The sequence below is a fragment of the Parasteatoda tepidariorum genome, chromosome 2 (assembly GCF_982258835.1).
Source record: "Parasteatoda tepidariorum strain Cologne lab strain chromosome 2, Ptep-v5.0, whole genome shotgun sequence".
NCBI classification, from domain to species: domain Eukaryota; kingdom Metazoa; phylum Arthropoda; class Arachnida; order Araneae; family Theridiidae; genus Parasteatoda; species Parasteatoda tepidariorum.
Window position 1 is genome coordinate 99,612,147 of NC_141756.1, and position 25,795 is coordinate 99,637,941.

Here is a 25,795-nt window from a genome sequence, read left to right on the forward strand (position 1 = left end):
TTGTAATGAGACTTTTTTTGTCGCCGTGTAAGAGAAATATATATATATAAATAGTCTAATCGATGACTCAGTTTGTAAATGCATAAAAATGTTTACTAACCTATAAATTGCTTGACGGGCAGTCGACGACAGCCATTTATCAGTTTTTAAAATAATTTTTAACAAAATGACGACATGAATTTTTATCAATAATTTTTGAATGCAAAATACGACAATAATTTTTATTGTGTATGAAACTGCAAAAATAATTAATTTTGAAGAGACAATAAATAAAACTGTTACCATTGCTATCGCACGAAAAAATAAATTTTAAAGTTTATGCTTGTATATTTGTAATATAAGAGATTATGCTCAATAATAATATTACCTGTAATAAATATTCGTTCTAGATTACTGGAGGTAATATTCTCATTAATTAAACTAACGGCTTTCTTTCTTTCTTTTTTTTTGTTTGTCTTGAATACGTTAATTGCTATTTATCTTTTTAATATCTGTCCTAAATGAGAATTTTATTTTATTTTATAACCGTCGTTGAACAGGCGACCCAATTTTATGGGTTTACGACTATAAATGTTCAACTCCGCAGCCTTGTCATTTTGAACCCAATCCAGAAGACAAGGGAACTTCTGGATCGAGTATTGGGAGGAATTTTGTCTTCATGTAGGACTTTTTGGTGAAGCTAACCAGCATTTGCATCACATAGAGAGACCACGAGAACCTCCCACAGTCAGCCTGTCGGCAAGGGGACTCTAACCCATGATCCGTCTACCACTGATGATATTTCACGTCAGCACTGTGGTCGGTGTAAGCCGGATGCGGAATTCGTATCGACTGGGATTCGAACCCGGTTTGCCTCATTGGATGGCGAATGCTCTAACCCCTGAGCCATCGCAGCTCTAAATGAGATTTTAGGTTTTTTTTCTATTTTTAAAAAAGGAGATAAGGAGTAAAAAAAAGAAGAATTTTCTACGGCGTTATGACTACACAAGTGAAACAATTTTAGTTATTTGAAAGTTTTCTTAAAAGAACAAAACAAATTTGAGTTTTAAGGCACACGAAACGAAAACGTCTTCCGCGGGCACTGAAGGGATCTACGCTAGAAGAAGGGGGAACAAAAAGTGAGACGACACACATTTTGGTTAAAATAAAAAAAATTATTCCCTGGTTAAAAAGAGGAAAAAAAGTTCCTATTTCGTTGTTAATATATGCCAAAAGAAGTATACATCTGAGTATTATTGGTGTGTGTTATTAAAAAACACAAATGTTACTAAAAAACGAAGTTTGAAAATTAAAATTTGAAACATAATTACGTTTTTTTTGTGTTCATATATGTTTATGTATATTGTGTGCTAGTATATGTTTGTATAATGTAATGAAAAGGGGGCGGGGGGCAAGGTGAAGTGAAAAAATTAAGGAGGGGATCAACGAAGTTAAAACCAAAGTGTAACATCACATAAAAATAGGAAGAGCAAAAATTGCAACTACATTGATAAAGAAATATCAAACAACGAAAATAAAATGAATTCAAAACACTACACAAGACTGGGAAATCATTAATATTAACGCCTAAATTTCATTACTTTGGAGTATTTGTAAAACAATAAATTTTGGACTCGAGTGGAATTGTGGGATAAATACCACCCGTTAAAGTGAATGAACTCTAGATTATTGGGGATTTATTGTGTTGTTATCTTGACATTTTGAATTAAACATTCGACAATTCAGCAAAATGTGTCTGTAACAAATGATTTGTTTCATAGAGGCTTTTGTTTAATTATCTCTTATTCTGTTGAAGTTTACGTCACAGTTTGGTTTGTTCGCGCAGGACCTAGAAACGGGAAATGGCGATGGTGTACAAGAAATACAATGGAATAAAAAACAAAAACTTCACAATCGGATTTTTTAAAAATTATTTATAAACTGGTACTAAGAGATTGTAGTGTTCTGCAGTACAGAGAAATGTCGATACAGAATTGTTGTTTGAAGTACTGAAAGGATCATTTCTGTTGTGTAGTCTGAAGAAACTAAAGAGGAAAGATATGCTTGATGATATGAAAACCTCATTTGCTTCATCACGTCTGGCGAGTCTTGAGCATGGGTGCCTTTTTTTTAGAGCTCGAAACTTATATCACAATCTTTATATATTTTTAGAACCAAATGAGGTTTGCTTTTATATATATCATCAGGAATATTGAGTTTATTTTTTTGAAATTGATTGAAGGATTTTTATTACAAATCTTTTCCCAATTAATTTTGCTTAAAATAAAGACTATCTATTCATTAATGTAGGGATCTCGTCGAAAATATAGGAAAAAAATTATTACCAAAGTTTATCATGATTGTTATTAGTAAAAAGACGGAGGCATGAAAAATATAAAAAAAAAAAAAGATTAGAATTTGATCCTGTAGGCAATCCGTTTTATTTGAACGTGCTGTAACGTATCATAAGCTATATCAAGAACTGTTCAGTTTTTTTATTATAAAAAACTTTTATTAACAAACAACACAAACAGTATCAAATATACAGTACCCGTAACGGGATAGTGACAAGATCATAAACAACTAGAAAACCCCGTAACGGGATATACGGAAACTCAAATTCCACAATAAAACTAATCTTAAAAATAATCAACAACTTTCTTTTTGTGTTCTAATTTTATCGTCTGTTTTTTATTTTTTTAAATTTATCTCTTTATGTGTTTATTTATTTAATTTATGCTTTTGTCAACCAATTATCTTTTTAATATTTTTAGACTTTACAGTGCTAAAAGTAAATAATTTTGCACTGCAGAACAAGCATGATTGTCTTTTTATTATTATTTTGAGACGCAAAACAAAAAAATTAAAAGACAAATAAGCTAATAATGAAAATATTTGCACTTAGTGCTTATTCAACTGTAGACATTATGCTAGTTGTTTCTCTTATGAGTCACATTTTTTAGCTGATGTCGAGATTAGTTTTCGTTCTTATTAGTTCTCTGGCGAGTCTTTATAGAAGAAAAAAATATTGATAAAACAAAATAGACATTTTTTTGAAGAACTTGCTTCGTTCAAAGAACCTTTTCGTATTCTCAAAAGTGATTTTATTCTGTACAGGGGAAGGAGGGGCTTCCATAGGAACCGGAGAGTCAATCAAGAACATTACCAATTGGTTACATTTGTTGAGAAAAATAGTGTATCGACACCATGCTCAATAAGTAAACATTTAACTTGTGCATTTGGTAAATAGCCGCACTGTTCAAAAGGTAGTCCAACTGTTTAGTAAACATCTTCAAAATTCACCAAGTAATCACATTTTTAATAAATGAGTTTTGCAAATAGTCATATCGTTCAGTCAATTAATACGTTTAATTGTCGACGAAATTAAATAAGATTCAAATAAAAGTTACAGAGTAAAACTAATGGAAGAAAACTCTTTATAGAATACACCGAATCGATTTATTTTCCTAATCGACTTATTTACTAGAAAAACAAGAAAAGAAGGAACTTACTTTCGGTGTTGGTCTTCTTTCCCCTTTTGCAGCCTGACTTTCCTGATGGTGATATCTTAGAAGGAACTTCCGCTGAAACAACAACACACATAGTTTATATATATATATAATGAAAACCTTTTTATATCTACATTCTACATACCGTACATTAGTTCATTAATAAAGAAATGTTTAAATTCGGAGGGGTTTCATCTCCCAAACATTCCCCAAAACTACGTCATTGTAAGTATATGCATATATATATGCAACATACATATATTTTATTAGTTCTATATTCTTGCACCTTATGTGCAGTAAGTAATACTTATTCATTTTCTTTGTTTTTCTTTCCTTTCCTTTTATGCTTTTTGTCTTTATTGTGGTATACATAAATTTCAATAATGGTTCGATAAGCTAGATTGATCAAATTTCAACTAGAACTGCGTACTTGCTAACAACTCACGTTTCAATCGTTTCTGGACCTCAAAAAGTTGAACTATTTGTTATATCTGATTTGATATTAATTTATTCGATGATATTATTATATTTATTCGATATTTTAATATCTGCTATAGATAGATCAGGAGAAATAGCAGGATGGCGAACGCACCATCCCCTGAGCCATCATGACTCAAATGCAATGGTTAATAATTTATGTTTATTAGTATATGATGTTCCAAATAGTGGGAATTTAAGGTTTAACTGAGGTCCTGTGTTCGAAAATTGTAGACGCAAGAAGGTCTTTCTTTCTAAAATAGTAATTGTGAAGAAAAAAAAGAAAATTTTTTTTTTCTATAACTTATACCTAAACAATTTTAATATTACCAGAAAGCATGTTTAAAAATAAGTTTATAATAAAGAATAAAAAAATTCAAAAACATTTTTTTTCTTTGTCAAATAAATGTGTATAAACATGGATATTGTTCTGGAACAACCGAGAAAATAATGGGAAACATATGTGGTGACCTATTTAAAATAAGGGTAACTGTTCCTGAACTTCGTACCCCTGACAAAGAATTTATGTAGGCCAAGTAAAAGCAGGTTAACATATGTTTTCTGTTCCTATAATATTCACTTTGATACAATTTTAGCTAGTTAACAATGCACATTTTTCGAAAGAAAAATATTTCGACACAACCTTCTTTGTTCCTAAAAATGCTTTATTAACACAATTTTTTTTTATAACGAAACCTCTTTTCTTGTAAACAAAGTGTCCTCTTTAAAAAAAATATTTTGTTCGCTACAATAACGAATCAGATTCTGTTTTTTGAGATCGGAAAAAGAGGAAAGAAAGTGACACCAAAATCAAATAATAGGAAATAATAAAATAATAAAAGTGCGTTCGAAGTGTTACAAAATAGGGCCGGATTAATTTCCCACCGAAATCAATCGAATGAATAGTTCATCAATTCTCAACAAGCCAATAGAACGAATAGTTCAGCGTTTAAAAGTGCTTTTGTGCATAAAAAACTCCTTCTCTTGACATTTTTTACATTGCTATCTGGAAACTATCTAAATATTTATGATATACTTTTTCAATGTAATTTTTTTTTGCAGAATTGATTAACACAAAATTGAAATTGATAAAATAAATGGTTAAGAAGTTTTAAGGGTTTCATGTAAAAAAAGTTTTTTTTTTTAATTTCCAATGCAGCAGGCGATATAGACATTATCCTAACGCCGTACAGAGATCAAAAGAAAAGAAAAATACAAATACAGAAGGATATGAAATATACAAAATACAAAAACAAAAGCAAAACATCAAACACAAAAATTAAATCAAGAACTTAAATTGAACAAAAGTTCTCTGGCGCAGATGCAGTTCTTTGTGAGAACTGAACAGTTGAGAAGATGTTCAACATTCATCGTCGCACCACTGCGGCAGAGGGGGCAGGCAGGATTATCCACTATTTTAAGACGGAAAAGATGGGCGTATGTCCAAAAAGTATAGTCTTGCAATTGCACTTAGATACGCATCTCACGTTGCTATGCAGACAAGTGAGGTAGTGTTTCTAATGAACTTTTATCACTTAATGTACTGAACACAAATATGAATCAAAAGTTGAAATGATCTTTTTTTTTAATAAACGTGTACAGTTTTTAAATTGTACTTTTTCAAAAAGATGTTCCTTATAACTTCAAAGCTATTTATTCTATTGACTTGACCTTTATCTCATTAAATTTAGCATAAAAAACTACATCGAATAATGTACCTTGTATATTTATATTGTCTATAGATGGCAATGTAAAAAGCGTACATGAGTACATGCCATTAGAAGTACTTTGTGTACATAAAGCACTTTTAATTTTAATACTTTTCCATGTATTGACTATTCGATAGTCTCACTCGATTCAAAGTAAAGAAATTATGTAGGAAATAATGCCTCACTGACTACAATGTCTGACGCGTAATTAGGTATAAATACAAATTTATACTTAAAATACATATAACTTCGAAACTACTAGTCCGATCATCTCAAGATTAACTTCATTTATTTCAGCGTTAAATAAAATGCATCAGAAATAATATCTTACTTGCCTGTTGGGTAGAAATTCAATTCTCCCTCTAAATCATTTCTCACAAAAGAAGAAGCTTTGAGAGAAAAGTTTTTGGAATCATTTATAATGAGATAGCAAAGCCTTCTGCCAAAAAATACTTTTGGTAACAATTTTTCCAAAAAAAAAAAAAAAACCACCTTTTTCATTACAAACTAAGGTAAACAACGTTTAAGAGCACAAAAAATATCTTTAAATGCAGACAGCTGTTTCGGATGCTCAAAGGGCAACCTTCATCAATGCAACATTTACTGTTGCACTGATGAAGGTTGCCCTTTGAGCATCCGAAACAGCTGTCTGCATTTAAAGATATTATTGTGACGATAGTTGCAACGAATTGAGCTCGCAACGAGTTGTGTTAATGATGCATTACCCCATGTACAAACTGTGCGCGACGAATTGACGCAGATTTCTTATTTAAATTAATTGATACATTGTTTTAGTTTTCGACAAAAAATTGAAAAAGCAAAACTATGATAATAATGAAACTTAAATGTCGTGGCAATGTTTCTGAGTAAATAATTTCTTGAAGCAAATAAATATTTAAACAGATTTATTTGATATCGACATAGAATAAGCCCTAACATTTAGAAACGCGGGGATATCATGTAAGGAATTTTCATTTCTGGGATCAGAATGATTGCAAGGATTCATTTAAATTTCTTTAATGAGAACGATAAATCTCCTTCATCTTTTTCTCCTCCAGATAATTGTAAAAATGTGATTAATTCTTAGTTTGTTAAGTAAACCATTCAAAGTCAACGCTTTCTTTAAAATGCAAGAGAAGAAAATAATTGAGGATGAGTATTTTTTTTCTTCCGAAATTGTATTCTTTTTAAGAAATCGTAATTACTAAATGTACAGATTAAATGTTACCGCATAAATTATGAAGCAAAGTGTACCAGAAAGTATAACGAAGGGCGAAGAGAAGCTAAATGAAGGAGAATAACGATTAAAGTTGGGTACTGATTCGATTATTCGAATAATTAAGTGATTCAAATCAGTAAGTGATTCAAATCAACCGATTCGGATTACTGATTCGAATCACCGAATCAATTCAGCGATTCAGACTGATTCGATGATTCGAATCAGTACCGTCGATTTCGTGGTTCGAATCACCAAAGAGGACTGATTCTGTTGATTCGAATCACTTAGATGATTCGTTTTGCCCAAATCTAAGAACGATTAGTCTCATTATCCTTTATTTGAAGAAGGTTAATAAACTGTGCGAGGATTGGAATTTCCTCCGTTTTTCCGCTTCCACTAGATTTCTTTAGATTTCGTTTGACATATTTTAGGGGTTGAGCATTATTTAGCATATTCGGACAACCATTCCCTTGATTAAATAAATCTCCAAGAAAGGCTTGTTTGATTTTGAGAAGAAAAGTTCGAAATTTCTTGAAAGAGAGTCTCTCTCTTTCAGTTCTTGAAAGAGAGAGGTTTTGTCCTCCTGTAACCCAATAAAAAAATACGCGGAAAAGGACGAGAAACATTTAAGAGATAAAAATTCATTTCATTTTATGGAGATAAAAATTCATTTAACATTCTATTTTTATTTAATATTTTACTTTTTTTCTTTCAATTTCTTTTAAATAAACTTTTTAAATCCATTTCACTTATTTTATTTTAATTACTTACTTTTTATAAAAATAACAAAAAGCCGCTACTTTTTTCTCTCGTCATTATGGCTTGAAACTGAACATACGCTCAGGCTCAAATTATAAGATTGAGAATAAAATTCTAATGATGAATAATATATTTGGGGTCTTAAAGTTTAACATTTGATAAATGTAATGTTTTTATATAAGGTCATAGTTATAAGTATATCAGGGAATTGTAGAAAAAAAAGGATGTATTGGAATGAGATTTAAATTGAAAGAAGTAAAAGAAAATTAAAGAGAAGCTGAAATAATAAAGTAAAAATGTTAGAGACTACGTTTTTGAAATACATTAGACGGGAGAATATTATTTTTAATAGAATTAAAACGAAAAGTCATGAGGGGGTGGGGGATTTTCGTTGGGGACGGATCTACATTACTTATAAAGTGTCGTTTTTAAAATGTTTATCTTATTAGCTTCTTTTTTCAATTTTGTGTCAAGTAGTTTGCATATGAATTCCGATGAACGATTAGAAGATGAATAAATTTCGCTTGTACCATTAAAAAAAATTCACTTGAAATCAGACAAAGTGGTTCCAGTTAAAAAAAAAAAAAAAGAGCACTCTAGCACGTTGGAAAGTGGTAAAGATTTCGATTGACGATAAATTCTGCGTGGAAGATATATGGCGATGCAGTCAGAAAACGATTAAAATGTTATAAGATGCTTGTTTTGAGAATTCTAACTGGTAGTTTCGAGGATTCTAGTTGATAGTTTCGATAATTGCAGTTGGTAGTTTTGAGAATTCTAGACGGTAGTTTTAAGGATTCTAGTTGCTAGTTTTGAGGATTCTAGTTGCTTGTTTTGAGGATTCTAGTTGCTAGTTTTGAGGATTCTAGTTGCTAGTTTTGAGGATTCTAGTTGCTAGTTTTGAGAGTTCTAGTTGGTAGTTTCGATAATTCTAGTTGGTAGTTTCGATAATTCTAGTTGTTAGTTTTGAGAATTCTAGTTGGTAGTTTTGAGGATTCTAGTATGTAGTTTTGAGAATTCTAGTATGTAGTTTTGAGAATTCTAGTATGTAGTTTTGAGAATTCTAGTATGTAGTTTTGAGAATTCTAGTATGTAGTTTTGAGAATTCTAGTTGTTAGTTTTGAGAATTCTAGTTGTTAGTTTTGAGAATTCTAGTTGGTAGTTTTGAGAATTCTAGTTGGTAGTTTTGAGAATTCTATTTGGTAGTTTTGAGAATTCTATTTGGTAGTTTTGAGAATTCTAGTTGGTAGTTTTGAGAATTCTAGTTGGTAGTTTTGAGAATTCTAGTTGGTAGTTTTGAGAATTCTAGTTGGTAGTTTTGAGAATTCTAGTTGGTAGTTTTGAGAATTCTAGTTGGTAGTTTTGAGAATTCTAGTTGGTAGTTCTGAGGATTCTAGTTGGTAGTTTTGAGGATTCTAGTTGGTTGTTTTGAGGATTCTAGTCGGTAGTTTTGAGGATTTTAGTTGGTAGTTTTGAGGATTTTAGTTGGAACTTTATAGGACAACCCAGTGGTGAAAATTTTGACACAAATGTTGACATGCATAGAAATATTGATGAAATTGTGACAAAGAGGAAAAGACCGGAAGGAAAAGTACATCAAGCATTTTGGTAAAAACTAAACATTTGAAATCAAGAAATTAGATATTTAGGGGGTAAGATGAAGTGTGACAAAAAGGGATGAAAATTATTAAAAAAGAAAATTTAAAATCACTTATGAGCAGCCGTTTGCAATTTCACAGATACGAAACCGAGGTAGTAAAAATAAATGATTAAACGCATGAAATATTTAAGTATCTTTGATCTCTCTAAATACTTTTAAGTAATTAATTATTAAGACTAATTATTCTTAGCAAAAGCTTCAATTACAAGAAGTAAAAAAAAATCTTCTTAGCGATAAATAAAGCCTTCTTTCATTTTAAAGCTCATTGAGTGGAATTCCTTAAGCTCTTATGAGAGTGCTTAATATCTAAGATTTTATTTTTATCATGATACGAATTACAGCAATCTAACAAGTCTTTAAAATTGCCACAATATTTTTTTATTTGACATTAATTTGTTATAATATTGTCACTCATTTAGAAATATTCAAAAAAATTTTTTTGAACGAAAGGTAAACGACCTCATTTGTCTTGAAGCTCTTTCATCTTAGTTTTAATATTCGAAATACTTTAAAACATACTTCACACATCTATAAGCGAGTTTTGTTGCTAGGAATTGAAAACGGTGTTTATTAAATATCGCTACTAAATAAAAAAAGCGGGGTCAGTCATTTAAGATAAAGTGTTTCAGAATATTTTTTTTTGGTTCGTAACTTTTCAATTAAATTAAAAAAATTAAGAAACTTATTTATTTATTACATTATTTTACGAAAAAAAAATTTAAATATATTAATTTCTTAACTGTCTGTAAATATTCAAAAAAGTTCATAACAATAAGTAATTTTTAGTAATTAGCATTACACTAAGTAAATTTTTTAACGGAATGAGCCAAGTTACAAATTAAAATTAATAATTTGTAATCCTAAAGCAAAATTTATCAATGAATAAAATGTTGAATAATGTATGTTGAAAGCTATAAATATCCATAAAGCTAAAAAAGGAGGAAAATGCAACAAATATTTTTAAACAGAAAACTTTTGAACGGAATGAGTTAAGATACAAATTAAAATTAATATATTGTAATCCTAAAACAAGTTTCAAACTTTTAAATTGATATATTTCTAAAATTATCGGATATTTTGCTTATTCTGCTTAATGAGAATGATGTTTTCTTATTTCCTCGAAAAATATTTTTGCTCTTACTGTTAACAGGCTCTATTGTTACAGGCTCTTACTGTTAAGGTTATAATTAATAATTTAAAAAACTTTTTACTCCCACTGATTTAAAAATAGAGTCAGTTAATAGAAAATAGAAACAATATTTGTAAAACATATATTTCGAAGCAAAAGTTGTCTTTTTTAAATACACATTCAAGACAAGAGAAAATATAATGATTTTTTTTTATTTCTTAGCTTGAAAATTACTAAAGTAATGAATGATTATTATGAAATAAAAAACAAACAAGCAATGAGCTACTTCCATGGCTATATTAAATGAGGAAGAGAAGAGATGGTGGAAAAAGGGGCATTTGGGGGCGTATAACATACAGAAATTGCACTAAGTATAACATCGAGCCACGATGGCTCAGGGGATAGAGCGTTCGCCTTCCAATGAGGTGAACCGGGGTTCGATCTCGTCGATGGCTAGTCGAGACAAATTCCGCATCCGGTTTGCACCGACAACAGTGCTGACGTGAAATATCCTCAGTGGTAGACGGATCATAGGTTAGAGTCCCCTTGCAGTCAGGCTAACCGTGGGAGGTTCTCGTGATCTTCCTCTCCTTGTAACGCAAATGCTGGTTAGTTTCATCAAAAAGTCCCCCACGCAGTCAAATTTCTCCCAATGCTTGATCCAGGAGTTCCATTGTCTTCTGGATTGGGTTCAAAATTACAAGGCTACGGAGTTGGACATTAGTAGACGTAAACCCGAAAATTGGGTCGGCTGTTCAACGACGGTAATAATATGTATAACACGATGTTAATTTAATATTAAAGCAAAGTATTTCTGTTAAAGCTTTAAATTCGAGTATACTATTGATTGATAGACCACTTAAAATATTCCTTTGTCAGTCTTTAAAAAAATCGCTTGCTTTGCCTAAGAGGAAGAGTGATTAGTTTACTAAATTTATAATGCGTCTATAATTGTTGAAGTAATAAATTGTATTTTTTTTTAAAAAATGAAAATGTTTTCTACAATTTTGTAAAAATACAACTCAACAATATAAATACTTAGAATAAATTTCTCTAACTGAAATTAACAAGTTATTCAACTTGTTAATTTTAGATTTAACAAGTTGATTGTCATTAGATTTAACAATTACTTAGAGTCCATTGCAATGAGAATAAAGTGGATATGTTTAACGAAAGGAAAGTTTTCATTTTAAGAAGAAAAAAAAATGCAACAAAACTTATGTTTTAGTTAATAAAAAAGTCGAAGATAAATTAAGTAACCCATGTCTTAAAATGCGTTTAGCCTAGTTTTCGTCTTAACAAAGCGGAGTGAGTTTTCAACTTAAGAAGAGGGGATAAATGAATCGGGTTCTCATGTGTACTAGGTGAACTAAATGAGATTATAGTCCAGAGTATTTCCCCCCCCCCCCTCAACAAAAGCTTTTTTCCATTATTGAAAAACATTTTACCTGATTCCTTTTATGTCCAGCAGATGGGGTCGTTGACTTCGTAACAATAAATTGGAGCTTGATATGGAATCTCACTAAATATGGTGACTCGCGACGTAGTTCTAAATAAAGTCACCTTTTATTTATGGAAGATTGCAGAATGAAGTTGTCATAATTGTCGAAAACAGAGGTTCTCGAATTTTTTTTCTCACATCTGTATTATTTGGTAGATTGGACTGCCAAATACTATTAACAATGCTAGGTCATTAGAGTTAAGTCATTAAATTTAACAATTAAATTATTTCTCTTCGACTCATTTTCCATAGTAGACCGCATAAAAAAAAAAAAAAAATTAAAATAAATGAGCAAATATTGTAGATGTTACGTCAAGCGATCAGGTATTATAATTTTGATCTAGTTGCGCTTGTATAATTTTGATCTAGTTACGCTTTCTACGTCATTTTGTTAACATCGTTTGGTTTGTCATTTCTAAGTTAACTTTCAAAAAATTCTATGGCTGGCAACAGCATTTTTATTCTTTAAGTTGTTTATCTTTTTTTCTTTTAGAATTCTTTCTTTTTTAGCTGTTTTTTAACCTAGCAGAATTCTTTGCCGACTGTTCTCTGTATATATGAAGAAAATAAAGTAAATATTTAAGTGTTGAGAAAAGAATCTTATTTAGTTGTACAAAGTACTTCAGTAGATCTATCATAGTGGTTTCATTTTTTTGGCACCATATGCGCTAAAATTTTTTTGAGTTGGTTGCGTTAAATGCAAATTTAATTTTTCACACATTTTATTTCATATCATAAGACAAAATATACTACCTTATAATAATCGCCTTATAATAATTATAACAAATTATAATACCTTTTAATAATCGCCCAGAAACTAAACTTTGAGTGCATAGAGAAATAAAACATGCACAAAAAAACACACACTTTTCTGGGGGGTGATCCCTCACAATACCGGTTTAATTTTTAGTACATCTTGTTTAATAGTACAAGACAAAATTTGTGAATAACCCATTTTCATTCTGAGCTTTCTTTTGAAAAGTGCAGAAACTTCTTAGAAAATTGCTTGAAACTTTTTAAATTTTTAAGATATTCAAATAAAGCTGTTATCATTAGTTGCCAAATATTCCCTGCAAAACTATAAAAAAAATAAAAAAAAAATTTTAAATTTTTTCTGCGCAATATAACAGAACTAGCTTAAATGTCTTGCGCAGTTTTTAACGAATTTTTGTAAAATTTTAAATGAACAATTTTTTAATTGATGACTAGTTTTGGTTCCGAAACTGGAGTTCGAAATTTTATTTTAGAATCACAATTTATAATTCTTTTAACTTAAGGGATTAGTGAAAAAAATTTGATTTACATATTAAGGACTCTTCTGTTAAGAAAAACGCGCCAAGTCTCATTTGGGATACTATAAAGGAAATTTTGTCATGCAATGTTGAACAAGCAGATTATACAGATTAGTTAAAAAAAAGATTGAAATTCATATGAGAAAAAAGACTAGTGTTCTATTCATTTTACGGTTAACTAACTTTTAAGCTTTTTTTTCACTAATAGCTTAAATTCTTTTTGCAAGAAACATGGATTTTAATCGGATGATAAACTGCCTAATAATTTAACTCTTGGTATGAACAATTACATTTGCTTTCTGTTATTAAAATTCGGAAGTGATTCAATATCGGTTTATCAAATACATTTGTTTGCAAGCAAGCTAGCTTATAGATCATGCACTTATGTAAGAGTTGCGAAAAATAATAAACATTTGGTTTATCTAGTGATAGTTGAAAGTAATATTTTTTCATTGAAATCATCGACAATGCCTAGACTAAGGGTTTCTTGCTTGTTGCATTGGTTCTCTAGATAGTTAAAAACATAATTAAAGGTATAGTTCGTTCACCAGGAGTTGGCACTTGGTTCCACCTCTTCGGACGCAGAGTTCATTTCGGTGCTAGGGAGTAAGAGGAGAAAGATCTCCACGCTTGAAATCGAGACAACCTTTAATGCGCGCCAAACGCAAACAGTGAATTCTTTTTCAGTCACTTTCTACGTTTTATCATCTGCTATTATACTTTTCGTTACTCTAGCTAATTAACTTTTTTATATTTAAAAACTTTTTGTTAGCAAAATATCTCAAAAAGGACAAACTATTCAATAAAAAGAGAGGAATATTATCAAATTTATGAAATAAAATGCACATGTTCGAAATATGCACGTAAAGATTGCGTAATAAATATTTTTGTCATACGATCGCCAAATAGCAGCCTTGTTCAAGATTGTTCACATCCTTCTCCCCCACCAAAAAAAGCGAAACAGTATCGTCGGATACCACGTGATGAAGGCGGAGCCAAGTGCCAACTCCTGGTGAACGAACTATATAAGTATTGATAGTGTCGATATTTATTGTCGGACAGATTCTACAACAATTTTGAGTAAGATAAAACAAGATCTGAACTGGAGAATTTTCGTTCAAAATCGTGTTCAAGAAATATGTTCTGCGAATGATGATGCGCGCACATAATGGTGCAACGTATACAAATGATATCAGACAAAATTATGGTAATTCTAATGGAATCTGACTCATTCCATTATTTTTATCTAATCGAATGATTTCGTGTGTATATCGCTGATACCCTATTTCAGGGGTGGCGAACCTTTATGCACCAGCGTGCCATTTTTTTAAAAAATTGTTTAATGAGGCCATAGACGTGTCGTCAAATAATTTTGATTTCGTGATTATTGGGGAAATAATAATACTAAATACTATCAACTCAAAAATCTTTATTTACAATGAAAAATAATACATTTCGCAATGTCTCAGTTATATGCGTAATTCAACTTAAAGTAACATCAGTATGACTTCTGTTGTTGCAGATTAGATGACAAATAAATTATATTAGGTTTTAATATGTTAGTTCAAGCATTACTGTTAATTTTTTGCTAGTTATTTATTGTCAGCTTGTTTTGATGCTTATTAATTGTTTTTTGGCATTAATTGTTAGTTAAAAATTGTTTATTTTTTTGTTTGTTTATTGTGAATTTTAATTTAATTGTTAATATGCTTCATAGTGAACTTTGTGATGGGTGGCGTGCTCAAAATATTGTGTCGCGTGCCATTGGTTCGCCATCCCTGTTTGGATGATTCTCACCAAATACGACATTTCCCTATAACTACCTCAAAAAGCTATTGTATTATAAAATTATGATTTTTTTAAAAGTTTAATTAATATCATTATTGTTAGCTTTTTAAAATGATTTCGCACAATTTTTTGAAATTGTATAATTTTGGAAATGTGTGTTAAGTTTCAAAATGCCATCTTTGCTCATCTGAGGTCAATATATTCCGAAAATTTTAAATATTTTTTTTTCTTCTGAGATGTACCTGTATAACAGAAAGTATTTTCTTGTAATGTCAGAAAATCAAATAACAGAAATGAAAAGAATCATGTAAAGTCATTTTTAAGGCAAAAACTTTGGTTCATAAATATGCATTTATATCATTTATTTATATTCGAAGGAAATTACATTTCCTAGAAAATAATTACATTACTAATTCCGTATTCCTTTTTTCGTATTTTCTGGGAAGGACAGATTTAGACATTCAGATTTATTATCAGAGAAAATGGAGAAAAACGTTCGAAACTCTATTCCCACGTGAGTTATTATAGCCCACTTGAGCTATAGCTGATACAGAGCGGAGTGGGAGTAAATGAGGTTTCCTTGATTGCAAACTTTATTTCGAAAACTTGTCATAAAATAGTAAACAGGACATTATGACGTGGCTTTTTCGCCGAAATTCATATTTCCGGCAATATTTCAGCGATTATTATGAATTAATTTTAAGAAATGTACATAATAAGGAATGTACCACATAAATTGTATAACTTAATGCTGATCTGTGTCTGTGTGGGCGTAAAAAAATTAAATTGTTATTATAAACATTTTCGAAACGCCGAACTTTTTTAGGCTATCTACTGCACAGAAAGAAAAAATATATGTCGACCAATCGTTCACTATGAACGATATTTATCGTCTTTTTAGAATAGAATTTTTCGTGGAATGAAATTCCAAACGATTTCAGACTAATTGGAGTGCAAAAAAAGGCCACAGAGGACTGACTACTTCCTACTCTTTTAGGGAAAATATTTTTCTAATGGTAGCTAAATTTATATTTAATGCATGATTCGTTGTCTTGTCATTTTGAGTTAATGTATTTTCCACTCCGCTAAATGTAAATGATTCAAAAGTAAGCAGGAAAAGCCATTTTTTTTCCTGCTCTCTCCTGGAGAAACTTTTAAATTATTGGAAAAAATTACTAAAAATTTCGACAGCTTTTGTTTTTAATTGTTCACCACTTCATAAAATATTTTGCAAAAAGTGTAGTTAATTGGCATCCCTGATCATATAGAGCAGGGGTTTCCAACTTGCATGAGGCCGGGGCCACTATTAAAAACACAAATCAGATGGCGGGCCGCAACTTTATCAAAATTTTTTGTTGGACGCTTTTGTGCTTGAAGGAACATTAAATATAACTGTCAGAGTTTTACCAAGTTGTACAAAACAAAAGTATTGAATTACAAATTAAAATAATAAGTAGATTTTTAAAAATATTTAATTGTTATTAATAGTATTTTTAAAAATATTAAATAAATAATAAAAATTCGGGCTACAATAACTTAATGTGCACCTATGCATTAAACAATTAATGTGCAACAGATATCTAAATGTTAAGGTATTAAAACTTACATAGTAGCATACAAAATATTCTATGAGAAAATTGAGGTTTGTCTGCTGCAACCACCAGAGAATGGATATTTACATTTTGAATTTAAAATTTACAAATGTGTGTGAAAATATTTTCGTCCAAAATGAGTGGTTTCAAAAAGTTAAATCGGAGAATTTCTTCGAGAAAATTTCTGATACGCACATGCTAAGTTATATTAACAAAATTCAAAAAAAATGAGATAAAAAAAGAGCAACAAACACGATTATTGTTGTATTTGAATAAATATTTTCGTGGGTGCAAAACATGAAAAATAAATTTCTTTGCATCGTTGGTGCATTAAATTTCACAGAAACGAAGAAATTAGGTTTCTATTAACAAGAAAACTATTTTAAACCACCCATATAGATTTTTTACGAAAATTGTCCGTAAAAAAATGACAACTAATATATTTTAGTTCGCGGGCCACTAAAAAAGGCTTCGCGGGCCGGATGCGGCCCCCGGGCCGCCAGTTGGAAACCCCTGATATAGAGCTTTGTGCATGATGACAATAAAATTTTCATTCCTATTCTGCCGGCCAACTACATAATTTCTCACCCTATTATCCCCAAAGGGAATTTACCGTTCATCTAAATTTCCCCCAAAGGGAATTTATCGTCCCTCTAAATTTCGATCTCTTTTCGACTATCTAAGAACAGTGGCTACCAACTGGCGGCCCGCGAAGCCTTTTTTGTGACCCGCGAACTAAAATATATTAGTTGTCATTTTTTTGCGGACAATTTTCGTAAAAATCCATATGGGTATTAAGTACTTTCCTTCGTTAAAAAAAGCCCCTAATTTCTTCCTTTCTGTGAAATTTAACATACCAACGGTGCAAAAAAATTTATTTCTCAGGTAAAATTCTACTTATTTTAATTTGTTATTCAATACGTTTGTTTTGTACAACTTTATAAAAATATGACAGCAATATTTAATGTTCCTTCAAACATAAAAGAGTCCTATATAAAATTTAGATAAAGTTACGGTCCGCCATTTGACTGGTGTTTTCAATTGCGGCTCCCGGCCTCATGCAAGTTGGAAACCCCTGATCTAGAAAGTTCAAAACTGAGAGAGGAGCTCTGAGCTGGATGATAAGAATCAACGTTTCAATAAAATAAAAAAAATTTATATCCTTAGACATTCAGAAATTATCTTCAGATCGCAATTTTATCTTCAAATAGAATTTATTATCAATCGGAATTTCGACCTATTACCCTTTAGCTAGAGCATTCAAAAATTTTTTTAGAGCTCTGTGTTCAATTTAAACTAGGGATCTCTGTCCTAGCACCAGTTTCCTTAGTGATGCAAGCAAAATTAATAGCTAATCGAGGTTTTTAACACTATCACTGTGACCGGCATCAGCTTTCATAAGTAAAGATGGCAAACTAAGTTTAATTTAATTACCCGGTTTAATTAAATGATGGGATTTCATTTAAGCATCCGATTTAATATAAAATTACCAAGTAAGGAGGATTTTACCAAGTAAGATTTTACCAAGGATTACCAAGTAAGGAGGATTTTAAGTCTTGGAAATTAAATCTTAAGACATTCAATCGATCAGTTTAAACTAGGGATTTTGAGCTCAGTTCCAAAAAAAAAAGTTGATTACTTTAATATATTTATTTCATCATCAGCGAAAAAAGTCGTTGACATTTATAGACTGCTGAATTTTTTTTTTTTTTTTTAAAATTTAAGATGTACACCAATATATTCATTAAATTGCCGTTCGATATCTTACCAAGGTTTAGTAGATCGTATTAATACGATATTAAATCTTATTGAGATTTGAAACATTTTGTTATTAAAGGAAAACTTGAGAAATCTAAGCAATCAACAAAGTGTTTATGATGCACTTTTCTAAATTGCAAATTTACTTTAAAAAAATTGATTAGATATGTTATTTACATGAAATTTATTTGGAAAATATTTCGAAATAGAGTTAATTTTTCATATAAATTTACTCTAACGATGCGAGTTAACGATTTTATTTCGATTAAAGATGTATATATTAGTACATTATAAATACATTATTTATCCTTTTGCTAGGTTATTAATAGTTTATTGTAACTTACAAACTACTTATAACTATTTTAATTATTTGCTTTTAAACTAAAATTGTTAAAAACAGCTCAATAAAATTGGAAAAAAACTTGAAATTTCATAATTTGATATCAAGATATTTATTATAGGGATATCAAGATATCAATCGTATTTGTCGCTACGAAATATTTGAAAGAGGGCTTTCCAGCAATCATTCTGCACTGGCGCCATCTCTAGTAAAAAATAGTAACAATTCAAAATGCGTTTATTCTTTGAAAAAATTTACAAATGAGGGAAGTAAAAAATTATACAGATATATACTATAATACAAGATTATAATTTTTAAATTCGAATAAGGTATGACAGTGAGAAGTACGGATGATAAAAAAATTTTGAAATAGACACCTGAAAAGATTAATAGAAAATTATAACATTATATTATCACTAATTTTAAAATATTAAAAAAGTATTTTTGAAAGAAAAGTAAACGCCCTTATTTGTCTTAAAGCTCTTACATCTTTATTTTAATATTCGAAATACTTTAAACACACATACGAGTTTTGTTGTTAGGAATTAAAAATAGTCATTTGAGATAAGTGCGTTTCAGAATCTTTTCATTTAAGTTTTTTTCATAACTTTTCAATTAAATTAAAAAAATTGAGAAACTTATTTACTTAATTACATTACTTCTAACTGTATTTTACTTCTAACTGTATTAATTTCTTAACTGCCTGTAAATATTAAAGATGTCCATAACACAAAAAAGGGGGAAAATGCAACATATTTTTTTTTCCAACAGAAAACTAGTTCAACAGAAATTTTTTTTTAACAGAATGAGTTAAGTTACAAATTAAAATTAATATTTTGCAATCCTGAAACAAAATTTATCAACGAATGAAATGTTACCAAATTATCCAGAATGAAGATGGATTCTCTAAATTTAAACAAATTTTAAGCTTTCAAATTCTTATATTTCTAAAATTATAATTATATTTCGGTTATTTTAACTTTTAATGAGAACAATGCTTCCTTATCTCCTCGAAAAATAATTATGCTCTTACTGTTAATAGGAAGTCTTTATGAACTGAAAAGATACTTGCGCATATTTTTTTCATCTAATTCTTTCAAAAAAAAAGTTTTAAAAAAAATGATATACTTACTAATTTTATTTGTGTTTTCTAAAAAAATAATTTAACAAACAGTCAACTAGTGAAAATCTTCGGAAAGTCGAAACGAAATCTGGCTATTTCATCATGTAATGAAGAACAATTAATGCTTTTTAGGAAAAAATATGTTTTTATTATTAAAGATAAAATTAAAAATAAAAAGACAGCAAAGCTTAATATTTTTATTAATAGACATAACTTTTATTAAAAAGCGTCTATATTTCAAGAGGTTAAAAATTTATGGATTATTATAGAATTTAAAACTATACTTGCTAACTACATTTTTAAAGTTTAGTTGATAGTTTCAAACTTTGTTTGTAGATGGCAGTCACATCAGAATGTTACTTACCGAAGGAAAATCTTCGTAAAAAAAGTAATAAGGGGGCGAGTTTATCCCGACTGATTTTAACATTGTTTTAAAAACAAAAATGTAATCAACGTATAAAGAGTCTTTTCAATTTGTATTAGAGTTACTGAATAATATTATTTATAGCTATACTTTATATTATTACAATTTGACATTAAAAAGAGTATTTATTGGGGAACAAAAATAAAATTGAGAGTGGAATTTTCATATTTTCGTTCCAATAAAATTTTGTGTAACCTTTAAGAATAAAAAATAAAAAATCGGTTATAGACTGGAATTAAGATTATCCACAAGTCATGATGTCTTAAATCGAATCCCTTGACATTTTTCGGTAAGCTGGGCTCAAGTAAATTCTACTATTTTTTTAAACAATCTAATTTATTTATTTATTGATATTTTTATATTTTAAAACAAAATGAAATGGACGTTCTCAAAAAGGAAAATTGAAAAGAGATATACATAAACTATAATAAAAAATAGTTCATTTAACTCTAATCTTCGATATAAAAATAAAAATATTCTTTTTTCTTAAAAAAAAAAAAAAAAAAAAAAAAAAGAGAGATTTTTTTTACTGAATTTTTTTCCTCTTAGAATAATTCAAAATTACACTGGACAAAAGGAATTTTAAAATACGGATTAAATTTCTTCTTTCCAATGTTTTTTTTTCTCGCCATCCAGGTAATGTTTCTTTTTGTTGCGATTACCAAATTAAGAGGACGCCAATACCATGGAATTTTGAATCTTGTTCTTCTTGTTTCGAATTTTGCTTTTAACTGAGATTATGTTTTTAACTAACTGTTTCGTTACTAAGATCACAATGTTTTATTTATTCAATTCTTACTATTAGTTCACTCTCACCCTATATCTTGTTTAAATTTTCAATCATTAATAAAATATTTTTTATTCCTCCACTCAAGTTCAAATACAGTTTTTAAAACTTGTAGTGGAGGACACTTGATGTTAATACAGTTTTTTTCATTTATTAATTCATTAATTAAATAGAAATACGCGCCTTTTTTTTGTCGTTTTTTCTTACTATTAGTTTACACTCTTTCTATATATATTTATTTATCTTGCTCAAATTTTAAATAGTAAATAAAATATTTTTTATTCATCCACTCAAGTTCGAATACAGTTTTTAAAACTTGTAGTGGAGGACACTTGATGTTAATACAGTTTTTTTCATTTATTAATTCATTAATTAAATAGGAATGAGCGAAAAACGAAATGGAATTTTCTGATTGATTAAGCGTTATAGTCATCGTTTTAAATTTTACTATAAGCGATTCAGTTTTTTCACATATTTTAAGGATAACATCAGTAATAATTTCTAACTTATAGCTCTACTTGAACAAAGAAATAGTTTATTGCTCATATTTAAATATTTAATTATTTTATATTCGCTTTGTCAGATAAATTCCACAAAGAACATTAGGTGGTAGTAAGGGTGGTTCACGTCACCAAATGTATACTTTTATAGTAGTCTGATAAGACGCGCCTTTTTTTTTGTCGTTTTTTCCTACTATTAGTTTACACTCTTTCTATATATATTTATTTATCTTGCTCAAATTTTAAATAGTAAATAAAATATTTTTTATTCATCCACTCAAGTTCGAATACAGTTTTTAAAACTTGTAGTGGAGGACACTTGATGTTAATACAGTTTTTTTCATTTATTAATTCATTAATTAAATAGAAATACGCGCCTTTTTTTGTCGTTTTTTCTTACTATTAGTTTACACTCTTTCTATATATATTTATTTATCTTGCTCAAATTTTAAATAGTAAATAAAATATTTTTTATTCATCCACTCAAGTTCGAATACAGTTTTTAAAACTTGTAGTGGAGAACACTTGATGTTAATACAGTTTTTTTCATTTATTAATTCATTAATTAAATAGAAATACGCGCCTTTTTTTTGTCGTTTTTTCTTACTATTAGTTTACACTCTTTCTATATATATTTATTTATCTTGCTCAAATTTTAAATAGTAAATAAAATATTTTTTATTCATCCACTCAAGTTCGAATACAGTTTTTAAAACTTGTAGTGGAGGACACTTGATGTTAATACAGTTTTTTTCATTTATTAATTCATTAATTAAATAGAAATACGCGCCTTTTTTTTGTCGTTTTTTCTTACTATTAGTTTACACTCTTTCTATATATATTTATTTATCTTGCTCAAATTTTAAATAGTAAATAAAATATTTTTTATTCATCCACTCAAGTTCGAATACAGTTTTTAAAACTTGTAGTGGAGGACACTTGATGTTAATACAGTTTTTTTCATTTATTAATTCATTAATTAAATAGAAATACGCTCCTTTTTTTTGTCGTTTTTTCTTACTATTAGTTTACACTCTTTCTATATATATTTATTTATCTTGCTCAAATTTTAAATAGTAAATAAAATATTTTTTATTCATCCACTCAAGTTCGAATACAGTTTTTAAAACTTGTAGTGGAGGACACTTGATGTTAATACAGTTTTTTTCATTTATTAATTCATTAATTAAATAGAAATACGCGCCTTTTTTTTGTCGTTTTTTCTTACTATTAGTTTACACTCTTTCTATATATATTTATTTATCTTGCTCAAATTTTAAATAGTAAATAAAATATTTTTTATTCATCCACTCAAGTTCGAATACAGTTTTTAAAACTTGTAGTGGAGGACACTTGATGTTAATACAGTTTTTTTCATTTATTAATTCATTAATTAAATAGAAATACGCGCCTTTTTTTTGTCGTTTATTCTTACTATTAGTTTACACTCTTTCTATATATATTTATTTATCTTGCTCAAATTTTAAATAGTAAATAAAATATTTTTTATTCATCCACTCAAGTTCGAATACAGTTTTTAAAACTTGTAGTGGAGGACACTTGATGTTAATACAGTTTTTTTCATTTATTAATTCATTAATTAAATAGAAATACGCGCCTTTTTTTGTCGTTTTTTCTTACTATTAGTTTACACTCTTTCTATATATATTTATTTATCTTGCTCAAATTTTAAATAGTAAATAAAATATTTTTTATTCATCCACTCAAGTTCGAATACAGTTTTTAAAACTTGTAGTGGAGGACACTTGATGTTAATACAGTTTTTTTCATTTATTAATTCATTAATTAAATAGAAATACGCGCCTTTTTTTTGTCGTTTTTTCTTACTATTCGTTTACACTCTTTCTATATATATTTATTTATCTTGCTCAAATTTTAAATAGTAAATAAAATATTTTTTATTCATCCACTCAAGTTCGAATACAGTTTTTAAAACTTGTAGTGGAGGACACTTGATGTTAATACAGTTTTTTTCATTTATTAATTCATTAATTAAATAGAAATACGCGCCTTTTTTTGTCGTTTTTTCTTACTATTAGTTTACACTCTTTCTATATATATTTATTTATCTTGCTCAAATTTTAAATAGTAAATAAAATATTTTTTATTCATCCACTCAAGTTCGAATACAGTTTTTAAAACTTGTAGTGGAGGACACTTGATGTTAATACAGTTTTTTTCATTTATTAATTCATTAATTAAATAGAAATACGCGCCTTTTTTTTGTCGTTTATTCTTACTATTAGTTTACACTCTTTCTATATATATTTATTTATCTTGCTCAAATTTTAAATAGTAAATAAAATATTTTTTATTCATCCACTCAAGTTCGAATACAGTTTTTAAAACTTGTAGTGGAGGACACTTGATGTTAATACAGTTTTTTTCATTTATTAATTCATTAATTAAATAGAAATACGCGCCTTTTTTTGTCGTTTTTTCTTACTATTAGTTTACACTCTTTCTATATATATTTATTTATCTTGCTCAAATTTTAAATAGTAAATAAAATATTTTTTATTCATCCACTCAAGTTCGAATACAGTTTTTAAAACTTGTAGTGGAGGACACTTGATGTTAATACAGTTTTTTTCATTTATTAATTCATTAATTAAATAGAAATACGCGCCTTTTTTTTGTCGTTTATTCTTACTATTAGTTTACACTCTTTCTATATATATTTATTTATCTTGCTCAAATTTTAAATAGTAAATAAAATATTTTTTATTCATCCACTCAAGTTCGAATACAGTTTTTAAAACTTGTAGTGGAGGACACTTGATGTTAATACAGTTTTTTTCATTTATTAATTCATTAATTAAATAGAAATACGCGCCTTTTTTTGTCGTTTTTTCTTACTATTAGTTTACACTCTTTCTATATATATTTATTTATCTTGCTCAAATTTTAAATAGTAAATAAAATATTTTTTATTCATCCACTCAAGTTCGAATACAGTTTTTAAAACTTGTAGTGGAGGACACTTGATGTTAATACAGTTTTTTTCATTTATTAATTCATTAATTAAATAGAAATACGCGCCTTTTTTTTGTCGTTTTTTCTTACTATTCGTTTACACTCTTTCTATATATATTTATTTATCTTGCTCAAATTTTAAATAGTAAATAAAATATTTTTTATTCATCCACTCAAGTTCGAATACAGTTTTTAAAACTTGTAGTGGAGGACACTTGATGTTAATACAGTTTTTTTCATTTATTAATTCATTAATTAAATAGAAATACGCGCCTTTTTTTGTCGTTTTTTCTTACTATTAGTTTACACTCTTTCTATATATATTTATTTATCTTGCTCAAATTTTAAATAGTAAATAAAATATTTTTTATTCATCCACTCAAGTTCGAATACAGTTTTTAAAACTTGTAGTGGAGGACACTTGATGTTAATACAGTTTTTTTCATTTATTAATTCATTAATTAAATAGAAATACGCGCCTTTTTTTTGTCGTTTTTTCTTACTATTAGTTTACACTCTTTCTATATATATTTATTTATCTTGCTCAAATTTTAAATAGTAAATAAAATATTTTTTATTCATCCACTCAAGTTCGAATACAGTTTTTAAAACTTGTAGTGGAGGACACTTGATGTTAATATAGTTTTTTTCATTTATTAATTCATTAATTAAATAGGAATGAGCGAAAAACGAAATGGAATTTTCTGATTGATTAAGCGTTAGTCATTGTTTTAAATTTTACTATAAGCGATTCAGTTTTTTCACATATTTTAAGGATAACATCAGTAATAATTTCTAACTTATAGCTCTACTTGAACAAAGAAATAGTTTATTGCTCATATTTAAATATTTAATTATTTTATATTCGCTTTGTCAGATAAATTCCACAAAGAACATTAGGTGGTAGTAAGGGTGGTTCACGTCACCAAATGTATACTTTTATAGTAGTCTGATAAGACGCGCCTTTTTTTTTGTCGTTTTTTCCTACTATTAGTTTACACTCTTTCTATATATATTTATTTATCTTGCTCGAATTTTAAATAGTAAATAAAATATTTTTTATTCATCCACTCAAGTTCGAATACAGTTTTTAAAACTTGTAGTGGAGGACACTTGATGTTAATACAGTTTTTTTTAAGTATTAATTCATTGATTAAAGTTAATTAATTTATTTTAGTTTTATTTGGGAGAAATTTTTTAATTATTTAATAAAAAGTAACTATAACAGAATTTTTCTTTGTTAACCTAAGTA

At 28.5% G+C, this 25,795-nt stretch overlaps 1 protein-coding gene across 3 annotated transcripts in view; it reads right to left on the reverse strand.

The window, feature by feature from the left end:
- The window catches only part of LOC107440340 (ankyrin repeat and fibronectin type-III domain-containing protein 1), a 390,356-nt gene that overhangs the window by 192,443 nt on the left and 172,118 nt on the right, over positions 1-25,795 (reverse strand). For all 3 annotated transcript variants that reach the window (XM_087157858.1, XM_087157859.1, XM_087157860.1), the window contains one exon: positions 3,492-3,563. In XM_087157858.1, coding sequence (XP_087013984.1) covers positions 3,492-3,563 — 72 coding nt within the window. The remainder of the gene's footprint in view (positions 1-3,491; positions 3,564-25,795) is intronic.